General features: G+C 41.9%; 1 protein-coding gene across 1 annotated transcript in view; it reads right to left on the reverse strand.

Moving 5' to 3' along the window:
* Window positions 1-692, reverse strand: part of KIF19 (kinesin family member 19) — a 56,973-nt gene extending 56,281 nt beyond the window's left edge. The window contains exon 1 of the mRNA XM_036756804.1: window positions 616-692. Coding sequence (XP_036612699.1) covers window positions 616-654 — 39 coding nt within the window. The 5' untranslated portion in view covers window positions 655-692. The remainder of the gene's footprint in view (window positions 1-615) is intronic.
* Window positions 693-18,953: the final 18,261 nt, after the last annotated feature.

Here is an 18,953-nt window from a genome sequence, read left to right on the forward strand (position 1 = left end):
AAACCATTCCTTTTCTTTCCTCTACTGGAGAGCTATCACTCTCATGTGCATGTAGTCTTATGTGTTTGTATGGGGGTGGGGGGCTCAGCAGCAGATTGTTGGAAGATGGGAGGGCTTCTGGGCAGGGGTTTGGGGAGTCTGGGGAAGCTGGGGGAAAGTGTGCAGATAGGTATATATTTTAGCTGGAGTAGGTTCGTGAATTTGATGGATGGGAGTATAAGGGGTTAGGCACTGGTGAGTTGAGTTTGGGTAGGTATAGGGTGAAGGGGCTTTGCTCTGGGGGGAGAGTGTGAGAAGTCCTAGGAGGCTGGAAAGTGAATGTGTGTGTGGGTTCTGTTCTGGGGTGAGGGGGAGTCGAAGAATTTGGGAGGTGGTGTGTGGGTGGGGGCCTGCTTCTAGGGATGGGTCGAGGAGTTGGGGTACAGATATGGAAGGGAGGGTCTGTTAGGAGGGGGTGAGTTGAGTTGAAAGGGGCATGTGGGGAAGAGGGGCGTGTGTGTGTGTGTGTGTGTGTGTGTGTAGGCAGGCAGGTATAGGTGTGGGTGCAGGTGTAAGTGTAAGGGGAAATCCGGCTTTTGAGCGAGACAGGGAGGAGAACGAGGAGTCCGGACTCACGGTGAGCTGTTGGTCCTTGGAGTCCGCGCTGTCCTTCATGCTGGCTGCGGCTCGGAGGGCTCAGGCCCGCACCCACCAGCGTCCGATCCTCCCTCCCACTTCAGCTGCCGCCCAGTCGGCCGCTGCCTGACAACCGGAAACCAACGACGCGCTCGAGGCCAAGGGCACCGGACCCGGGAGGCGGAGAAAGGGGAGGGGGAAGCCGGCGGCCCCTCCTCCTCCACCTCCTCCTCCTGCCCACCGCGCGGGACCAGTGTCCGCGCCCCTGCCAGCTGCAGCGGGGACCCACTCCGTGCCCTCCCCACTTTGGAACCTCCCCCGGCCTTCGGGAGCAGCCTCCAGGGGCTGGTCTGCTGCTTCCACCTCCACTCCTCCGGACACTGGGCTCTCCGCTCTCTGGGAGCTAGCCCACACGCAATCCCCGCTTCTCAGCTATCCGGGTGCCAGTCTGTCCCCGGTACCCTACGGCTGTGTCATCGTGTCCCACAAATTAACAAAGTTTGTGCGTCTTTCCAGTTTGTGTGTTCCGTCCCCCTCTCCTCTCTCCAAGAATCCTGCTCCACCGCCCCAGCCTTACAGGATTACTGAGGATCCTTGGGCTGGGAGCCCAGAAGGCAGAGCAAGCCTCTAGTGCCTGGGGGGCGGGGTGGGGGGAGACCGAGATGGCTCCCCTCCCCTGTCTTGGTCTAGCCTGTGGGTGGATGTGTCTGTCTCTGGGTGTGCCTTTATTTTGATAAAGGATGTGTCACTCCCCCCCACCCAACCCCACACACATATGTTTCTATACAGCTGGTTTAAGTTTGTGGAGCACTTTACATGTTACCTCATTTAAACCTCACAGCAATCCAATGGATGCTCTTATCACCCCATTTTACAGATGAGGAAAACAAGGCTGAGAAAGGGGAGGTTACTTGGCTAGGATGATCCAAGCTGGTCAAGGGACTGGGGCAGGATTGGAACTCAGAGCTTCCTCACTCAAGTCCAACATTCTATTCCATTCTGCTACTTAGCTGTATTGGCTATGGCTCTGGGGTTGTAGTGTGAGTGTGTTTCTTTCTTTAATGGCCTTTTCTTAGTTTCCAGTTGGGGGGCTCTCCCATTGCAGTTGGGTTGTCCTTGTTTGTCTGAGACTGCCATCTTGGTACACCCTACTTGACTCAGACTGTAATGTAGGGCAAGTGCTTTCTGATTAGTACCTTGATGTCACCGTGTGAGGCAGTGTCTGTCTGTGTCAGTGTGTCCCACAAAGAAATAAGGTTTGGGTTTCTTCTCTCCCCACCTCCCGGAGCAGATTGGCCCCTCTGAGCTGGCAGCCACCTGTCTCTTGGCAGTGCTGACAGATAGGTTCTTGAAAACACCTCTCCAGGCTGCCGAAGCCCATCTACCCCAGGGACTTTGTCAGAGGGAACTACCACACTCACTTCCTTGCCAGACATAATCATTCACTGTGTTCATCTCCCTACGGGAAAGGTTTGATGAAATACAGATATATCTCCTGAGGGATGTTTCAGAGGCCCTGGCACATAGCCAAAGAGGGAGAGGTTGGTGCCAGCTTCTGCACGGGGATGGACTCCCTCAGCTCTCTAAGACTGGTCTGGGTATCGTTATTAATAAATATTAAGGAAACATTAATAAACGTCCAAGGAAAAGATGAATGGGTCAGTTAGTGAGAGTCATAACTAAAGATTCTTGCGCCTGGACTACATTAATTTTGGAATAAATCAAATTGTTAAGGAGAAACTAGACTCTAACATGAAGAATAAGTGAGTGAAGCTCTTGCTCCTGGGATCTGAGGGCCATCCCCTTTCCCAGTGCCAGCATCTTGGTGAATCCTGGAAGGAGATTGGCTAGAAGATTCGATTCTGTTAATACTATTCTTTCTAGGTGCCTCTGGTCCCAAGAGAAGAAGGGGTCCATGTAGGAGGGAGAGGGCATAACTGTCTCAGGGAGAAGAAATTGGCTGGTCCTCTAGAGTCCAGGCCATATCTCCTGACAGTTTTTGACTCCCTAACCTCAAGGCAGGAGTAGGGAGGGGGAAAGTGTCAATGGGGCAGTGAGGAGGAGGGGAATAACAGAGGTGGGCTCTGTGAGAGTGCAGCTATAGTGATGGCCCAGGAAAGAGGCATATCTGTACCAGACAAAGTTCTGGTCATCCTACATTTGTTATGATTCCTCTCTATTAGTATGTCCAAAGGCTGTACCTCAAACCTAATCTTGTCCTTCTTTGAATTAACTATCGACCAACTATTGTTGGTCAAAAGGAGGATGGGCTGGACAATAGAAATTTATCCCTCCTACAAGAGAAATACCCAGGATGATTCCTACTTGTTGTAAGGTTAGTAGCACCATCTTTATGAATCAAAGACCATGCCTTAGTTACCAATATGGGGGAATGATGTGAATTTAATTATCAGATCCTTGACATAGCCTGAGTAAAATCAAGCATTTATTAAGCACCTACTATGTGCCAGGCACCATGCTGAGTAAGCCCTAGGGATACAAAGAAAGACAAAAACACAGTCTCTGCCTGTGAAAAGCTTTCAGTTTAATGGCATGGATCCTGTGGAAATCAGGCCTCTGGGAAGCAGTAATTTAAATGGAAAATCTAACTGTGTACCAGGCTACTTATTTTAATATTTCAAAAATGAATTCTTCAAAGTAATAGCCTTATTCAAGTTATAGTATTATATAAGCATATTATATAAACATTTCCTTTGGGCTGGAACCAATAACCAGTTTGTTACTGTTGTTCAGGCATTTTTCAGTTGTGTCCAACTCTTTGTGACCCCATTTGGAGTTTTCTTGGCAAAGGTACTAGCGTGGTTTATTATTCCCTTCTCTAGCTCATTTTACAGATGAGGAAACTGAGGCAAACAGGGTTAAGTGACTTGCCCAGGATCACAGATTTGGACTCAGGAAAAGAAATCTTCTTTACTCCAGGCCCTGTACTCTGTCCACTGTGCCACCTACCTGCCCAATTACCATATTTTACATAATTATAATTTCAAATAGCATGAATTTAGATACATGGGACCACTTCCCAACACACATTATTCACAATAATTGGGACCTAGCCGGGACCAAAAACATTTATTACCTGGTTGTCAGTTGTCTAGTGATGATTCCAATCCTCTGAATTAGGTAAGTCCTTGAACAAGGCATACAGCCCATTGCAGTATTGTATTCAATGCCTTTTTGTCTTGGTAGGCTCTATCAAAGCCTGCAGTCTATTGGCAAAGAGCCTAGACAGAGTGACCCCAGATCCCAGGATCATTTGGCATAGAATGGAGGTCCAGTCTCCTTTTTCTTCTTCTGTTTGGATTCACACAGCTCCCATTCATGCAGTGGGAAGAGGATTCATTGGCTCTGGAGTTTTAGGACCTCCTGGAGGCAGGTGGGTGGTGAGCTAGAGAGAGCACCAGACTTAGAGTCATAAAGTCCTCAGTTCACATCTGACCTTAGATACTTACTAGCTGTCTGACTGGGCAAGTCACTTAACATCTGTCTGCCTCGGTTTCCCCATCTGTAAAATAAGGACAATGATACCCAGGACCCTTGTGGGGGTCAAATGAGATAATATATGTAAAGTGCTTTACAAACCTTAAAATTCTATAGAAATGCTATTATTATTATAATTTTTACCTGAAGTTAAATCTAACCCCTTATATTGACTACCTATATAACCTTGTACAAGCCTTAACCTCCCTGGGCCTCAGTTTCTTCATCTGTAAAATGTGGGTAGTGGACTGGAGTAGCCTCTGAGTTCCTTTCTTGCTGGAAAACTATGATCCATTGTTTCGCTGATGGGAAGCTTCTGGCATGAAAACTCACTCCTTCCACTTCATGTAAATGGGCAATTGGTCTATAATTTACAGTCTGAAAGTGTTTCTTTGGGCACTTAGAGATTGTGATTTGCCCATGGTCAAAGTGATATGTCTGAGGCACTGACGTAGGTACTCTCTCCCTCTCAAACTCACGAGGTTGCTACCAAGGCTGGAAACATCCCTCAAGATCAAGGTTCAGTGACCTAGGCTCAGGGAAAGAAACACAAAGCAGAAAAGACAGTCAGGGACTTGAGATCTAGTCTTGGGCTCACTTGGGTTAAGCATGTGGTCTGGGTTTTTTTTTTCTAAATAGTATTTTATTTTTTCCAGTTACATGTAAAGATAATTTTCAACATTTATTTTTATAAGATTTTGAGTTCCAATTTTTCTCCCTTCCTCCCTCTCCTTCCCCCTCCCTAAGGCAGTAAGCAATTTGATATAGGTTATATATGTGCAATCATGGAAAACATTTCCATATTAGTCATGTTGTGAAAGAAGAGACAGAACAAAAGGGAATAAAACACCAACAGAATAAAGAAAGTGAAAATAGTCTGCTTCCATCTGCATTCAGACTCTGTCAGTTCCTTCTCTGGATATGGGTAACATTTCCCATCATGAGTATTTTGGAATTGTCTTAGATCATCGTATTGCTGGGAAAAACTAAGCCAATCATAGCTGATCATTAAACAATGTTGCTGACACTATGTACAATGTCCTCCTGGTTCTGCTAACTTCATTTTGTATCAGTGCATGTAAGTCTTTCTGGGTTTTTCTGAAACCTGTCTGCTTGTCATTTTATAGCAAAATAATATTCCATTACGTTCATATACCTCAATTTGTTTAGCTATTCCCTAATTGATGGGAATCCCCTTAATTTCTAATTTTTTGCCATCAAAAAAAGAGCTGCTATAACACATTTTTGTGCGTGGAAATTCTTTTCCCTTTTTTATGATCTCTTTAGGATATAGAGCTAGTAGTGGTATGAAGCATGTGTTCTTTCTGCCATATGATCATAGCTGTCATAAGCACTGAAAGGTAGGGGAGATAAATTATGCCCCTCCCCTACCTCCCACCTTCCATCAATGTTCAAGAGAGATGGAAGAGTCTTGACTGACATCTTCAAAAGAGAGGAAGTAGAATGACACCTTTCCTCATTTCCTCTTGAAGCTTACCCAGCAAGCAGCTTCTTCTGGCTCAAGTTACCAGTCCTCTTTAATGCATTCCATTTACAGAGACCAAGACTCCAATCAGGGTGACTGTGCCATACATATCATTTAGCAAGACAGTAAAAAATCTGCCCTGTACTCTACAGAGTCAGAGTGCTTGCCCAGCTCCATGGTGGCCATGAGAGGCCCACACCCATGAGCCCCAGAAAATGGACACATTAATATGTTGTTGGCAGAGCTGTGAATTCATCCAGCCATTCTGAAAAGAAATTTGGAACTATGCTCCCCAAAGTTACTCAACTGAATATAATCTTCGATCCAGTGACACCATTACTAGGCTTGTATCCCAAAGAGATTAAAGAAAGAAGAAAAGGATCCATGCATACAAAAATATTTCTAGCATTTTTTTTGGTGGCAAAGAACAGGAAACTATGAGGCTGCCCATCATTTGGGGAATGGCTAAACAGATGATGGTATACAAATGGGATGAAATACTATTGTGCTGTAAGAAAAGGAGAAGGGCATGGTTTTAGCAAAACCTGGTAAGTGTTGTATGAACTAAGAAGAAGTAGAAGAACAATTTATACATAACAACTACATAGTAAAGACAAACAACTTTAAAGACCAAGAATGTAATGCAATGACCAACAATGATTCAAGGGAACCAATGATGAAATATACTACCTGCCTCCTGACAGAGGGATGATGGATTCAGGGTGCAGAATTAGACATAGATTTTTGGGGCCATATGGTTAATACGGGCATTTGTTTTGTTGACCCTACATATTTGTGAGAAGGGTTTCTTTCCCTCTCCCTCATTTTTTTCTTCCAATTGTGGGGGTGAGGGTAGGAGACAGAGAATAGATTTTAGAAAATAGATTTCTGTTAATTGAGAAAATGAATTATATAAAAGAAGAAAAACAAAGAATTGGCAGCAGCAGTTGGAGCAATGCTAGGATTTCTGAGGAAGCATATGGAGGCTCCAGTTGGTCACCTATGTAGCCCAGAGGAAAGTCCTGAGAAACAGACTTTCTCAGCCTAAGAAATGGTGGCAGCCCAGGACATGATAGCTACTGTGCAAGCATGTAGAAGAATCTGACATGTGCTTATTCATGTGGCTTGAGAGCAGAGGTCCTGAAGATACACACATAAGTGTAGATAGATAGACAGATAGAGAAATAGTCCTAAAGAATAAGTTTTCCTGGGCATAATGGGGGTGTGGGAAAGGGACTTGGGAAAAACAAGAGACAATGGACTTTGTCAGTCACTACATTTATAGCAAGTATCTCAAACAATGCAGGTCCAATTGGATGATATCTTTCTTTGTTCAGTAGCCCCCAAATATTTCAGCCCTCTGAGGTGTGTTACAGTTATTTGAATGCTGCATGTGTTTTCTATGTCTGTTTATAAGGTCTTGGGAGTCATTTTTGTCTTCTGAAATTTTTGTGGGTCAAAATAAAGGCTATACTGTAGTTGATTTGCATCCATTATCTTGAGTACTTCTATGGGAGCTGGCTATGTTGGGGGAGGTCTAGACCTGATTTACACCTAAGCCAAAAGGAAGAAAATACCTCTTTGGACTCAGCCTCCAGGTTTGGACTTTGTTCATATGAATACAAGGATTTGGGTACCCTGGGTCATAGGGTACAAACCTTTTTCATCTTTCATTTGTTTATTGTCCTTCTAGTTTCATACATAAGTGTCCCTTGGGTAAATTTGATTAGTTGGATGATAGACAAATATGAGAAATATTACCTCCTAAACCAGAGATAAGCAATTGATGGTAAACCCACTTTGAAAAAAGCTTGGTGAGGGACCTGGTTAAGCAAAGTCATCCTATGGGTATTTGGAGATAAAAATGGAAGGCGGAGAGCAAACAGAAGCAAAAAGGAAAAGATCTATAAAGACCTTCGTAGCAAACTTTTTTTCACCATCGAGGACAATAGAGTTGCCTTTCCTAGACTCCAATATAACAATCACAGAAGTTCTTATATGGTAGAAGAGAAAGAAATGACACTAAAGGGAACAATTATGGGAAATTCATTTGAATTAGTCAAAGTATAACTAGAGGAGATCTGAGTTGGGGGTGGCACATTGTAAGGTAGTTGAGAAATTGATTCACAATGTACTCAGAAGGGGAATATGCCAAAGATACATTTTCTTTAAAAATCACAGACCTTATTAATAACAAAAAGAAGTGGCCAAGACATCATAAATACCAATCTATATTCTTACTTTCTCATCTGTTAAAAAAACATTTTAGGAGACTTGTCTTACAGGCAATAAGAGCACCCTTGATAAAGTTATTAGAGGGAAAAGGCAGATGGTTTTGAACAATATCACATCTTTGCCATCACATAATTGGCTGAAAAAACATAGAAAAATGCAAGACCTCACAGGGATTATTAATTTTTTAAAATAATTTTTAATAGTATCTGATTTGGGAAAGCAAAAGGACATTTTTAAGGTGGTTCTCTGACAAGATATCACTCATGCACGTTACGAAATCAGATTAAGATTCCTGCATTGGAGAGGGATGACCTTGGTCCATGACTTACAGATTATAACAACTAGGCAAGGTAAAAAACAGAGACCTTTCATTGCCCAAGGTTTTAACCATTATCATGGAGTAGCTCCAGTGCAGAGTTCAATTTGAATAGGATTTCCATGGGAATAGTGAAGTCCCCCTGCTCTTCCTATTTGTAGATGATGCTGTGATGATTGTGTCAAGCCCCAGAATACTGTAGACCATCCTAGAAGCTACTCAAAGATGTTCGATTTAAGCATCCACATTGTTGTTGTTCAGTCATTTCAGAAAGGTCTAACTCTTCTTGATCCCATTTGGGGTTTTCTTGGCAAAGATCCTGGAGTGCTTTGCCATTTCCTTCTCCAGCTCATTTTACAGATGAAGAAACTGACACAAACAGGGTTAAGTGACTTGCCCAAGGTCACACAGCTAGTAAGCCAGATTTGAATTCAGGAAGATGAATGTTTCTAATTTCAGGTCCAGCACTCTATCCACTGTGCTACTTAGCTGCTCCTAAGCATCCACATAGGAAAAAACAAGTAGATGAAGATTATCTATTGTCCTGACTATGTCATGTAATTATATAAGCAACCTCTAAAACAAAGGAGTCTTACTTTTTTTGTGTGTCATGGACTCCTGTGGCAGGCTGGTGAAGTCTATTCTCAGAATGATGTTTTTTAATGCATAAAATGAAATACATAGAATGACAAAGGACCTCAATTGTATTGAAATACGGTTATCAATATATTTGGTATAATATATCAGTAATATTTGATATTAATTAGTTCTGTGTTTTTTTTACACACCTGGTATATTCCCATCTTTCAGGTACATTGTGAATTAATTTCTCAATTATCTTAAATTTAAAAAACAAGTTCACAGATCTTATCTTAAGAACCTCTGCCTTGAGCTTGTCTCTAAGTATGAATATCTTAGATATTACAAATGGCAGAGTCAGACACAGAATCAAACAGATAGGGGAGATAGCAATGGATTGGCTAGATAGGGAGCCAAGGACAGACTGTACACAGATTCATGGCTCCCTGAGGAACTCAGGGAAGGGATTACGCCACTTCTAAGGGGAATTTCTTAAGTGTCTCCGACACTGGAGAAAAGGACATCAGCAACCAGGAGCTGGGAGTTACCCCTGTGTTGCTCGTGCTCCTGAAGCTCTCCTCTGGATTCTGTATGTCTGTACTTGTGGGAGTGTTTCACTGATTCTAGGGGAGCTATTCTTATTGAGCTACCTCAGTAAATACCTTCCCCTGCTATTTCCCAAGAAGTGACATTTTCTTTATTCTTTTCCCTTAAGCCCCCTCCACTTCTGTCCTTGCTTTTAGGCTGATGAAACACCATCTTTTATCTGGAAATTTAGATTAGCACTTAATAGTATTTTTTTCCCAATTTTTCCAGTTTCCAATTTTTTTCCAATTACATGTAAAGATAATTTTCTTTTTTTTCAAATTATGATATTTATTATCAATAGTCAGTGGTCAATAAGTAATGTTCAGCTATCATCCAATAATCCCAAATAGACAATAATTGCCCTTTTGTTCACACATGTCCATTACATAGATGAATAGATAATGGATTCGTTGAGTGAGGAGACAATTACCTAGCATCTCTAGATGGGTTTCTGACATTTTCAATATCTTAAGGTCTAAGGAGAAGACGATAATGTCTTATTTCAACCCTCAACATTTATCATCTCTCCTATTTTCATTTCCTCAGTCTTTATATTTAATAAATGCAATATAGATAAGGATAGTTGTCAACTTTCATTTTCTTTTCTTTTCTTTCTATGTCTTGGCTTGCAAATTTGCTGGGAAAATAAAGGCAGTTTGCCTTGCCTCTTTTCCCTTACTCTAAATTTCAAAACCTCTTGATAGCATCTTCCATTCACACTTCTTTACTTCAGTCTCTGGTGAACAGATGGCCCTTTTCTTCACCACTTATTTGTACATTCTTATATGTGTATAAGTTGTGAGTGCTGATTCTTCGATAGAATGGAAACTTCTTGAGGTATATTTTTGCCTTTGTATCCTCAGAACCTAGGATGATGCCTGACATTTACAAAGTGCTTACTGATTAGTTCTTAGAGTCAAGGCCACAAACAAAATTTAAGTGCTTACCACACGCCAGATACCAAGTCAAATGATGGGAATACAAATACAAGCAAAAGGAAAGATAGTTCCTTCTCTCAAGGAGTTTATATACTTTTTTTAGAAATCATTTAATTATTTTTTAGTTTTCAACATTCACTTTTATAAGATTTTGAGTTCTAAATTTTTCCCCTCCCTCATGAAGATGGCATGCATTCTGACATAGGCTGTACATATCCAATCATATTAAAAATATTTCCACATTAGTCATGTTGTAAAAGAAGAATCAGAACAAAAGGAAAAAACCATGAAGAAGAAAAACTAAAAACAACCCCCCCCCCAGAAAATAGTATGCTTTGATCTGCATTCAGACTCCATAGTTCTCTACTGGAGGTGGACAGCATTTTCCATCATGAGTCCTTTGGAATTGTCTTGGATCATTATATTGCTGAGAAGAGCTAAGTCTGTCATGGCTGATTATTGTACAATGTTGCTATTACTGTATTACAGCATCAGTTCACGTAAGTCTTTCTAGGTTTTTCTGAAATCCACTTGCTTATCATTTCTTATAGCACAACAGTATTCCATTACATTCATATACCACAACTTGCTCAGCCATTCCCCAATTGATGGACATCTCCTCAATGTCCAATTCTTTGCCACCACAAAAAGAGCTGCTATAAATATTTTTATACATATGGATCCTTTTCCTTTTTTTATGATCTCTTTAAGATGCAGATTGAGTAGTGAATAACCCTTTTCTGAAAGATATCTAAGAGTGGCTGGCTGACTAAAATGATTCTTAATTGATCACCTTGGGGAGACACATACCCATGATGACTTAAACCAATAGCATTAGATAATCACCCTCCAACTCCTCAAGGGTACCTCAAAAACCTGAGGGGCAGAGTATCCTTGTTCTGGGACCTTAGGCTCATCTGTAGGGGTGGGAATAAAGAGAAGTATACTTATATGAGTTACAGGCATATTAAAAATGAATATCACATAGAAGGCAGTGGAAAGCACCTAGATATCTAGATATGAGTAGATATGCGCAAGCTGTAATATATAATCAATGAGGAGCTTTGAAAAAAGAACAGTGGTAAAAGATGCCAACAAAGCAATGTATGATGGGAAGAAAAAATGGGATGATTATACAGTGAGGACAGGGGATGAGAGATGGGCAACCAGAGTGCTCTATTGGTACCCTTGTGATGTCAGGAGAAAAGAGGAAATCTTCCATCATTTTGTTGGACCTTTTGGGGTGAACTGGAGAGGATATGGACAAGATTTGCACAGAATTGTGCTGTTATTTGCATCATTGGAGAGAATTTCCAAATTAACAAGATCACAAATCCATTTGATATATGTTTGTATATGTGTATACATACAGAAATATATTTGAGTATATATGTGTATATACAAAGGGACAGCTAAGTGTGCAGTGGATAGAACATGGGGCCCCTAGTCAGGAAGATTAGATTTATCTTTGTAAGTTCAAATCTGGCCTCAGACACTTACTAGCTGTGTGACCCTGGGCAAGTCACTTAACCCCGTTTAACTCAGTTTCCTCATCTATCAAATGAACTGGAGAAGGAAATGGCAAATCCCTCCAGTATCTCTGCCAAGAAAACCCTAAAAGGGGTCATGAAGAGTCAGATACAATTGAAAACCGACCAAACAAAAGTGTGTGTATATATACATATATATATATATGTATATATACACACGCTTACAATGTGTTAGTTTTCATGTGTGTATAGTTTTTTAAATTGTATCTGTAATTTTATTGATATGGTCTTAGAGAAATGCTTGGAGCATAAAGAGGTTCGATGATTTTTGAGAGTTATATACCCAGTATGTGTATGGTGTGAGACTTGATTATCAGTCAGGTTTTCCTGACTCCAAGACTGGGTTTCTAACCATTACACACACTACCTTTCAGAGTATACTGTGTACTAAAGTAATATTGCATATTTGTGTCTCGTCTATATGTTCCATGAGAAGACCTCATCTTATCTGGGCTTTATAACTCTCTCACTGCCAAGCATAGTAATCTCTCTATATAGTAAGCAATTGATAAATGTTCTTGCTGTAGTTAACTAAGTAATTACTATGGAGTGAAGCCCCCAAGCCTTCCCTGTCAACAAAGGGTTTCTTGATTTACTAAGAGAGCCCGTCATATTGGAAAAATGAATCAAAAGTGAATCCCCAAAGGGAAATCCCCAAAATGAATTTGGATGAATTCAGGAAGCCATGAGTGCAGATCGAAAGGGGCTGCTACTCCTGGTAGCTAGAGAACGTACATGGCCAGAATAGTCCTCAGGTGCTGCATGAATTTTCTCATCAGTTCAACTAGTGAATTCCGATAAGACAAATTCAATTAGAGAAACAGGTTTTATTACACTCAGAGTGTAACACAGCCCACCAGCAGTAGATGGGAATACGTATCATTCACAATTTGGCTAGGAGTGTTTATACATTATGTGGAACAAAAAAAAAAAAAAACCACTGCTCATTTTAGTACAGCTGGTTGTACAAAGAAAAAAGTATGCTTTTTAGAAGACTGGATATAATGACGGCTACAGAAAATAAGGGATGTGCCCTTGTTAGTAGAGATAGTTTCTCTAAATCAAAGGGAATTACCTGTCAGGTTAGATAAAGAAGGGGAACATTCCAGATACAGAAAGCCTCCTTTTTTTCTTTAGTACTTGAGGATTTTTGTACCAATTAGGGGAGCGAAGAAGACACTGAACTAGTTGTTGTAGCTGGTCCTGCAATTCATGTGGGGATCTTACATGTCAAAATGGGGGATACAGAACAAAATGGAGCCCACTATGTTCTCCCCAAAATTCACTTGACACAGGGAATTCAGAGAGTCAATTCAGCAATCAATCAATCGATCGATGAACATTTGTGAAATGCCTACTATGTGCCAGGCACAGTGTTAAGCTTTGAGGATAGAAAAAGAGGTAAAAGATAGCTCCTGCCCTCCAGGGGTTTATAATCTGATGGGGAAGATAACAGGCAAACAAATACATACAAAATAAGCTACGTACAGGATAAATAGGAAAATAATTAACTGAGGGAAGGCACTGGAATTAAGAGGGGCTGGGGAAGGTTTCCAGTAGAAGGTGAAATTTTAGTTGGGACTTAAAGGAAGTGAGGGAGGTCAGAAGTATGTGCTAGTGACCGAGCCTGCCATCTGCTGGGCACAGCATGTCCCTTGAGGAAAGGCTGCTAAGGGCCAGACCAGGCATCTTCTGTCTGCACGGGGAGTCCATGACTTCCTGCTTCCACTTCATAGTCAGCTTCCCCAGGTGAGAAGACTTCAGACCATTTGCATGCTAGTGTCTTGTGCCTTCCATCTCCTGCTGGGCTCAGTGTCTCCTAAGGATAAGTTGCTAGCGGTCAGGGCCAGGGAGTCTTCCATCTGCCCCAAAGCAACCACTTTTATTTGCACCACTACAAGGCAACTTCCACCTCCTGCTACCCATCCAATCTCCCAACTAAGTTATGGAGAGCCTACGGTGCAAAGATCAAGCCTCCCTTTGTTTCAGGCTTCCTATCTCCTGCTGTACCCGTTCTTTGAGGGTAGAAGAGTAGGGCCCTCCCCTCAGTGATGAACATACTCACACCTGATCACATCCTTCAAATTTTGGTGACTCTGAACTCCTCCAGATCATCATCCACACCCCCTCCCACTTGAATCCTCATTCCCATCACCTTCAACCTTCCCATTCAGAAGTTTCATCCTAACTCCACCCAGCCCTTACACCATGCCCTTCGGTCCGTGCCTATGTTCCATAGGCAACAAACTTCCCTTCATCTTAAATCTTTTCCTCTCCCACTCCTTCCAAATACTAGCCCTTAATGAACTCTGACTTTCCTCCAATGACGCAGCCTCTCTGGCGTACTGGCTATACCTTTACTCATTCTTCTTCACTCATTCAGTTCCCTGGTCAAGGTGGGATAGTTGGAATACTCCTTGCTCTCTCATTGCCACTTCCAGGTTCTATCCCTTCCACCGTTACTCAGTAACCTCTCTTCCTTTGAGGTTCGTACTATTCATATCTATCCCCCAATCAAAATCCTGGTAGCTGTTGTCTACAGACTCCCAGGTCACTTCCTCAGTGAGTTTAATGCCCAGCTCACAATTTTTCTCTCCTCCCCAATTCCTGTCCTCATACTAGGGGACTTCAACATACGTATTGATTCTCTCTCAAACACCCTAATTACTCAGTTCTTCAACCTACTCCCCTCCCATGAACTACTCCTCCATTCAACCTCGGTCACACAAGAGGATGGTCATATCTATCACCCATCACCCACAAATATGCCACCTCAATGTTCAGAAATTCTGAAATCTCCTTATGAGACCATAATCTATTGGCTTTTTACCTCTCCTTCTGCCTTCCCTTCCATAGGCGTATTCTTCATCTGCACCATGACCTCCAATCCCTTAACTCCTCAATTCTCTCCCAAGCCATCTCTTCTGCACTAGTCACACTCTCCTCTTCTTCCCATCTTCACCCCTTGGTGAACCAATTCAACTCTACACTGTTTTCTCTTGAATCCCTAGGCCCCTTGTCCTATCACCAATTAAGCCCTGTCAAGCCTCAGCCTTGGATCACTTTAACCCTTTGTCACCTTCACTCCTACATATGTTCTGCTGAATGAAGGTAGAGAAAATCACACAACTGATTTCCAACTGGGTCTACTACAAATTTATGTTATGTAATATCAATTGGACCCTCACTGCTGCTAGGCAATCCTACTATGCAATCCCTTATCAACTCACTATCTCACACTCCACAAAGACTCTTTCAAACCTTCTCATCCCCCATCAGACCTCCTGTGGCTCCTTCTCCCCATCTCCCATTCTCTCCACTGAGAATCTTGCCTCATATTTTGCAGTAAAAAATTGAGGAGGCCATTCACTGTGAACTCCCTCTTCTTTCCTCTGTCTTACTTTTTATCTCTCAGGTGCCTTCTGCCGCTATCTCCTCCTTTACCTGTCTCACATGATGAAGTGGCCTTACTCCTTACCAAGGCTAACCACTCTACTTGTTCAAGTGATCCCGTTCTATCCTGTCTCCTCCAATTGCCCCCTCTGCCATCCCCACTCTTTCACATATTTTCAATCTTACTTCTTTCCTGGCTTATTTCCTACTGCCTACAAATGTGGCTTTGTCAACTGTATCCTAAAAAAACAAACAAACTCTCATTTGATCTTTCCATCCTTGATAACTATAGTCCTATAACTCTTTTGTCTTTTGTGGCTAAATTCCTTGAAAAGGCCACTTATAATAGATGCTGCCACTTTCTGTCTGTTCACTTTATTCTTAACCTCTTATAATCTGGTTTCTGACCACATCATTCCACCAAAACTGTTCTCTCTATCCAAAGTTCCTAATGACCTCTTAGTTGCCAAATCTTTTCTCAATCCTTACTCTCCCTGACCTCTGTAATGGCAAGCAAAGTGGGGCTTTTTGTTGTCTTTTGTTTTGGAGTGCTTCTCAGCACTAAGGCAATTAAGTGCCTTTGATGAGTCTTGCCTTTGTTTCAATCAAGAGTCTTTGATTGAATCAAGAGTCTTTGATGACCTGCTTAAGTCAGGGGAAGGCCTAGGTCACATGGGTTTGAGTCGTGTGGTTGTGATGCCCTCTAACCCTGAAGAAGTGTATATATATTCTTTGAGGTTAGCATTTTGCTTGGGGCTCACCTGTTGGAAGACTGTTCCTGTGATTTGGCCAGACAAGACTCTGGGTAGCCATTGAGAAGCGCCCTCCCCCAAGTTTTGAAAACCCAGGTGTTGGTGCCTCGCTCTCTGGTAACTGTGTATGTATTGCTATGGTCAGACAGTTAGAAGACTGTCTATTGATTTGTGTTCATTTGCTCTGTTTATATAATTTCTTCTTGTAATTTCCGTTTGTGTTTTCTCTGAAGTTCAGGGTGCTGACTTTTCCCCCCAAACTAAGTGAATGATATTTGTCTGTTTAATTAAAGTAAAATTGTTAACTCCTCGAAATTGCTTTCCTTAGAAAAACAGATCAAAGAATCCATGCTAGCAGCCCTCCTATGTGCTGGTGTTATTGGCTTTACACCCCCATAGCAGCTGCAAATAACATTGCTGTTACAACCTCTCTGCAGTGTTTGACACTGTTGATTACTCTCTCTTTCCTGATACTCTCTTTTCTCTAGATTTTCAGGGCACCATTCTCTACTGGTACTCCTCTTACCTATATGACTGATCTTTCTCTTTCTCCTTTGCTGGATTCTCCTCCACACTATGCCCTCTAACCACAGGTGTCCTTCAGGGTTCTTTCCTGGGACCTCTTTTTTCCTCCCTCCATACTACTTCACTTGGAGATCTCATCAGCTCCCAAGAATTTAATCGCCATCTTTATGCTGATAATTCTCAAATCTACCTATCCTGACCCAGACTCTACTGACTTCCAATCTCTCATCTCCAAATACTTTTCAGACTTCTTGAATTGGATGTTCAGCAGACATCACAAACTCAATGTGTCCAAAACTAAACTACCTTTCCTCTTAAACCCTCTCCCCCTCCTTCCTTTCCTATTACTGTAGAGGGAATCAACATTTTGCCAGTCCCTCAGATTCACAATCTAGGGGTCATCCTGGACTCCTCACTATATCTTATATACATATATTCAAGCTATTGTCAAGGCCTGTAGATTTCACCTTTACAAAATCTCTCAAATATGCCCCCTTCTCTCCTCTAACCACTCTGCAGACTCTCATCACCTCATGCCTGAATTATTACAATAGCCTGTTGCTGGGTTTACCTGTTTCAAGCTTCTCCCTACTCCAATCCATCATCCATTTAGACATCAAAATGACTTTTTTTAAAGCAAAGATCTGACCACTTCACGCGCCTACCCCCCCCCCCCCCCCCCCCCCCCCCCCCCCCCCCCCCCCCCCCCCCCCGCCCAATAAACTTCAGTGACTTCCTATTGCCTCCAGGAGCAAATACAAAATGCTCTGTTTGTAATTCAAAGCCTTTCATAACTTAAGCCCCTCCTACCTTTTCAGTCTTCTGACACCTTACTCTCCAACATACACTCTTTGGTCCAGTGACACTGGCTGTTCTGTGAACAGGAATGCTCTCCCTCCACTGAGCTAGTGCTGTGCATTGAGAATTTATGACACGAAGAAACAGTCCCGCTCCTCAACAAGCTTCCAGTTGGAATTTTGAATTATACATTCCCCAGGTTTGAAAGGCTAGCAGGAAAAACTAGATCTGTTCTCTAAATTGTATGTTTAAATAAAGTTTAAACTCTCCTCACAAAAATAGGTAGCATAAGATACTTTATTAAGTTTAAAACCACCTGGTCTAGTATGTCCTTCTTGAAACTACTTTTTTCCCTTTCTATGCTGTTCACCCAGTAGAATGTCAGCTCCTTGAAGGTAGTGACTGTTTGATTTGGGAGGGTTTATTTGCCTTTGTGTCTCCAGATCTTGCATAGTGACCTACACGTCGTATTATTTCTAGGTCTGTGTATTCTCTTTTCTTTCTTGAAAGTAAGCCCTAGAAAATGTACTTTTATGGTTTGAAGCATGTGGAGATAAGAAGTATAAGACAGAGGGAGGTGGATGCTAGGTGAGTATTAGAAAGAGACAGGGAATTAGAGTTCTGGGTACACTGATATTTGAGCCATTGTAGCCAGACCAGTTCCTGGGACCAAAAAAGACCAGCAGGCCCACATGAAGGAATCTGCCTTAGGGTTCAGGGGAGTTTTAGTAGAGAGTGTAAGATAATGTCCATTAACTGGAGAATGGTAAAACAAAATGTGGTATTCTAATATCATTGCATTATAAGTATGATGAATTTGGAGGAGAAATTTGGGGAAGAAATCTAGACCGATGCGGAACAAAGTAAGTGGAATCAGGGAAACAATACGCCCAATGACAACAGCATTATTAATGGAAAGAACCATGCAATAAAACAGAACCCTATGTACTTAGAATGACTAAGTTTGCTCCCTCTCCTCTCCGGAGAGATGAGAAAATATAACTCTTTGCTCCCTGTAGAGGGGGTTGGGTTACTATGGGTGGGGGCATTGCAGATGCTGTCTGACAATACAGTGAGTTTGCTTAACTATTTTCGTTGAACTCATAAATAAAAGTGACTCAGGTGCAGCTTATGTGTACGCTTGGTGGGTACCCCAGGAGACTTGAGGTTCTGTGATAATCTCCCATGAGGCTACAGAGAGACACTCAACTATAATCTGACACGGTTAAACCACCCACTCCAAAGAGCTGGGCACAAAAACCCCCTTGCCAACTGCATTCTGAATTTATGCCAGAGCTGGGGTTCTTAACTAATTTTGTGTCATGGCAGGCTGGGGAAGGTTATGGCACTTTTCTCAGAAGAGTGTTTTTAAATGCTTAAAGTAAAATAGCTGAGATTACAAAGAAAATAAATGACAATGAAATGTAACTTAAAATATGTATTTTTATAGGTCCCTGTCTCCAAGCTAAGAAGAATCTTTGTGCTAAAGGAGGAAAAAAAATTATCACTCCAAACTACTGAGGAAAGAAAACCAGTGACGCCAGGTCTAATTCTGCTTCAGGAAAATTTCCGGCCCTCATCCATTCGCCTCATTCATAAGATGCAGACGAACAAGTGTATTAATGCAGTGGCCTCAGTTTATTTAACATAATGAAAATGTAAAGGAAAAGGTTCACTGGG

The sequence above is a fragment of the Trichosurus vulpecula genome, chromosome 4 (assembly GCF_011100635.1).
Source record: "Trichosurus vulpecula isolate mTriVul1 chromosome 4, mTriVul1.pri, whole genome shotgun sequence".
NCBI lineage: Eukaryota > Metazoa > Chordata > Mammalia > Diprotodontia > Phalangeridae > Trichosurus > Trichosurus vulpecula.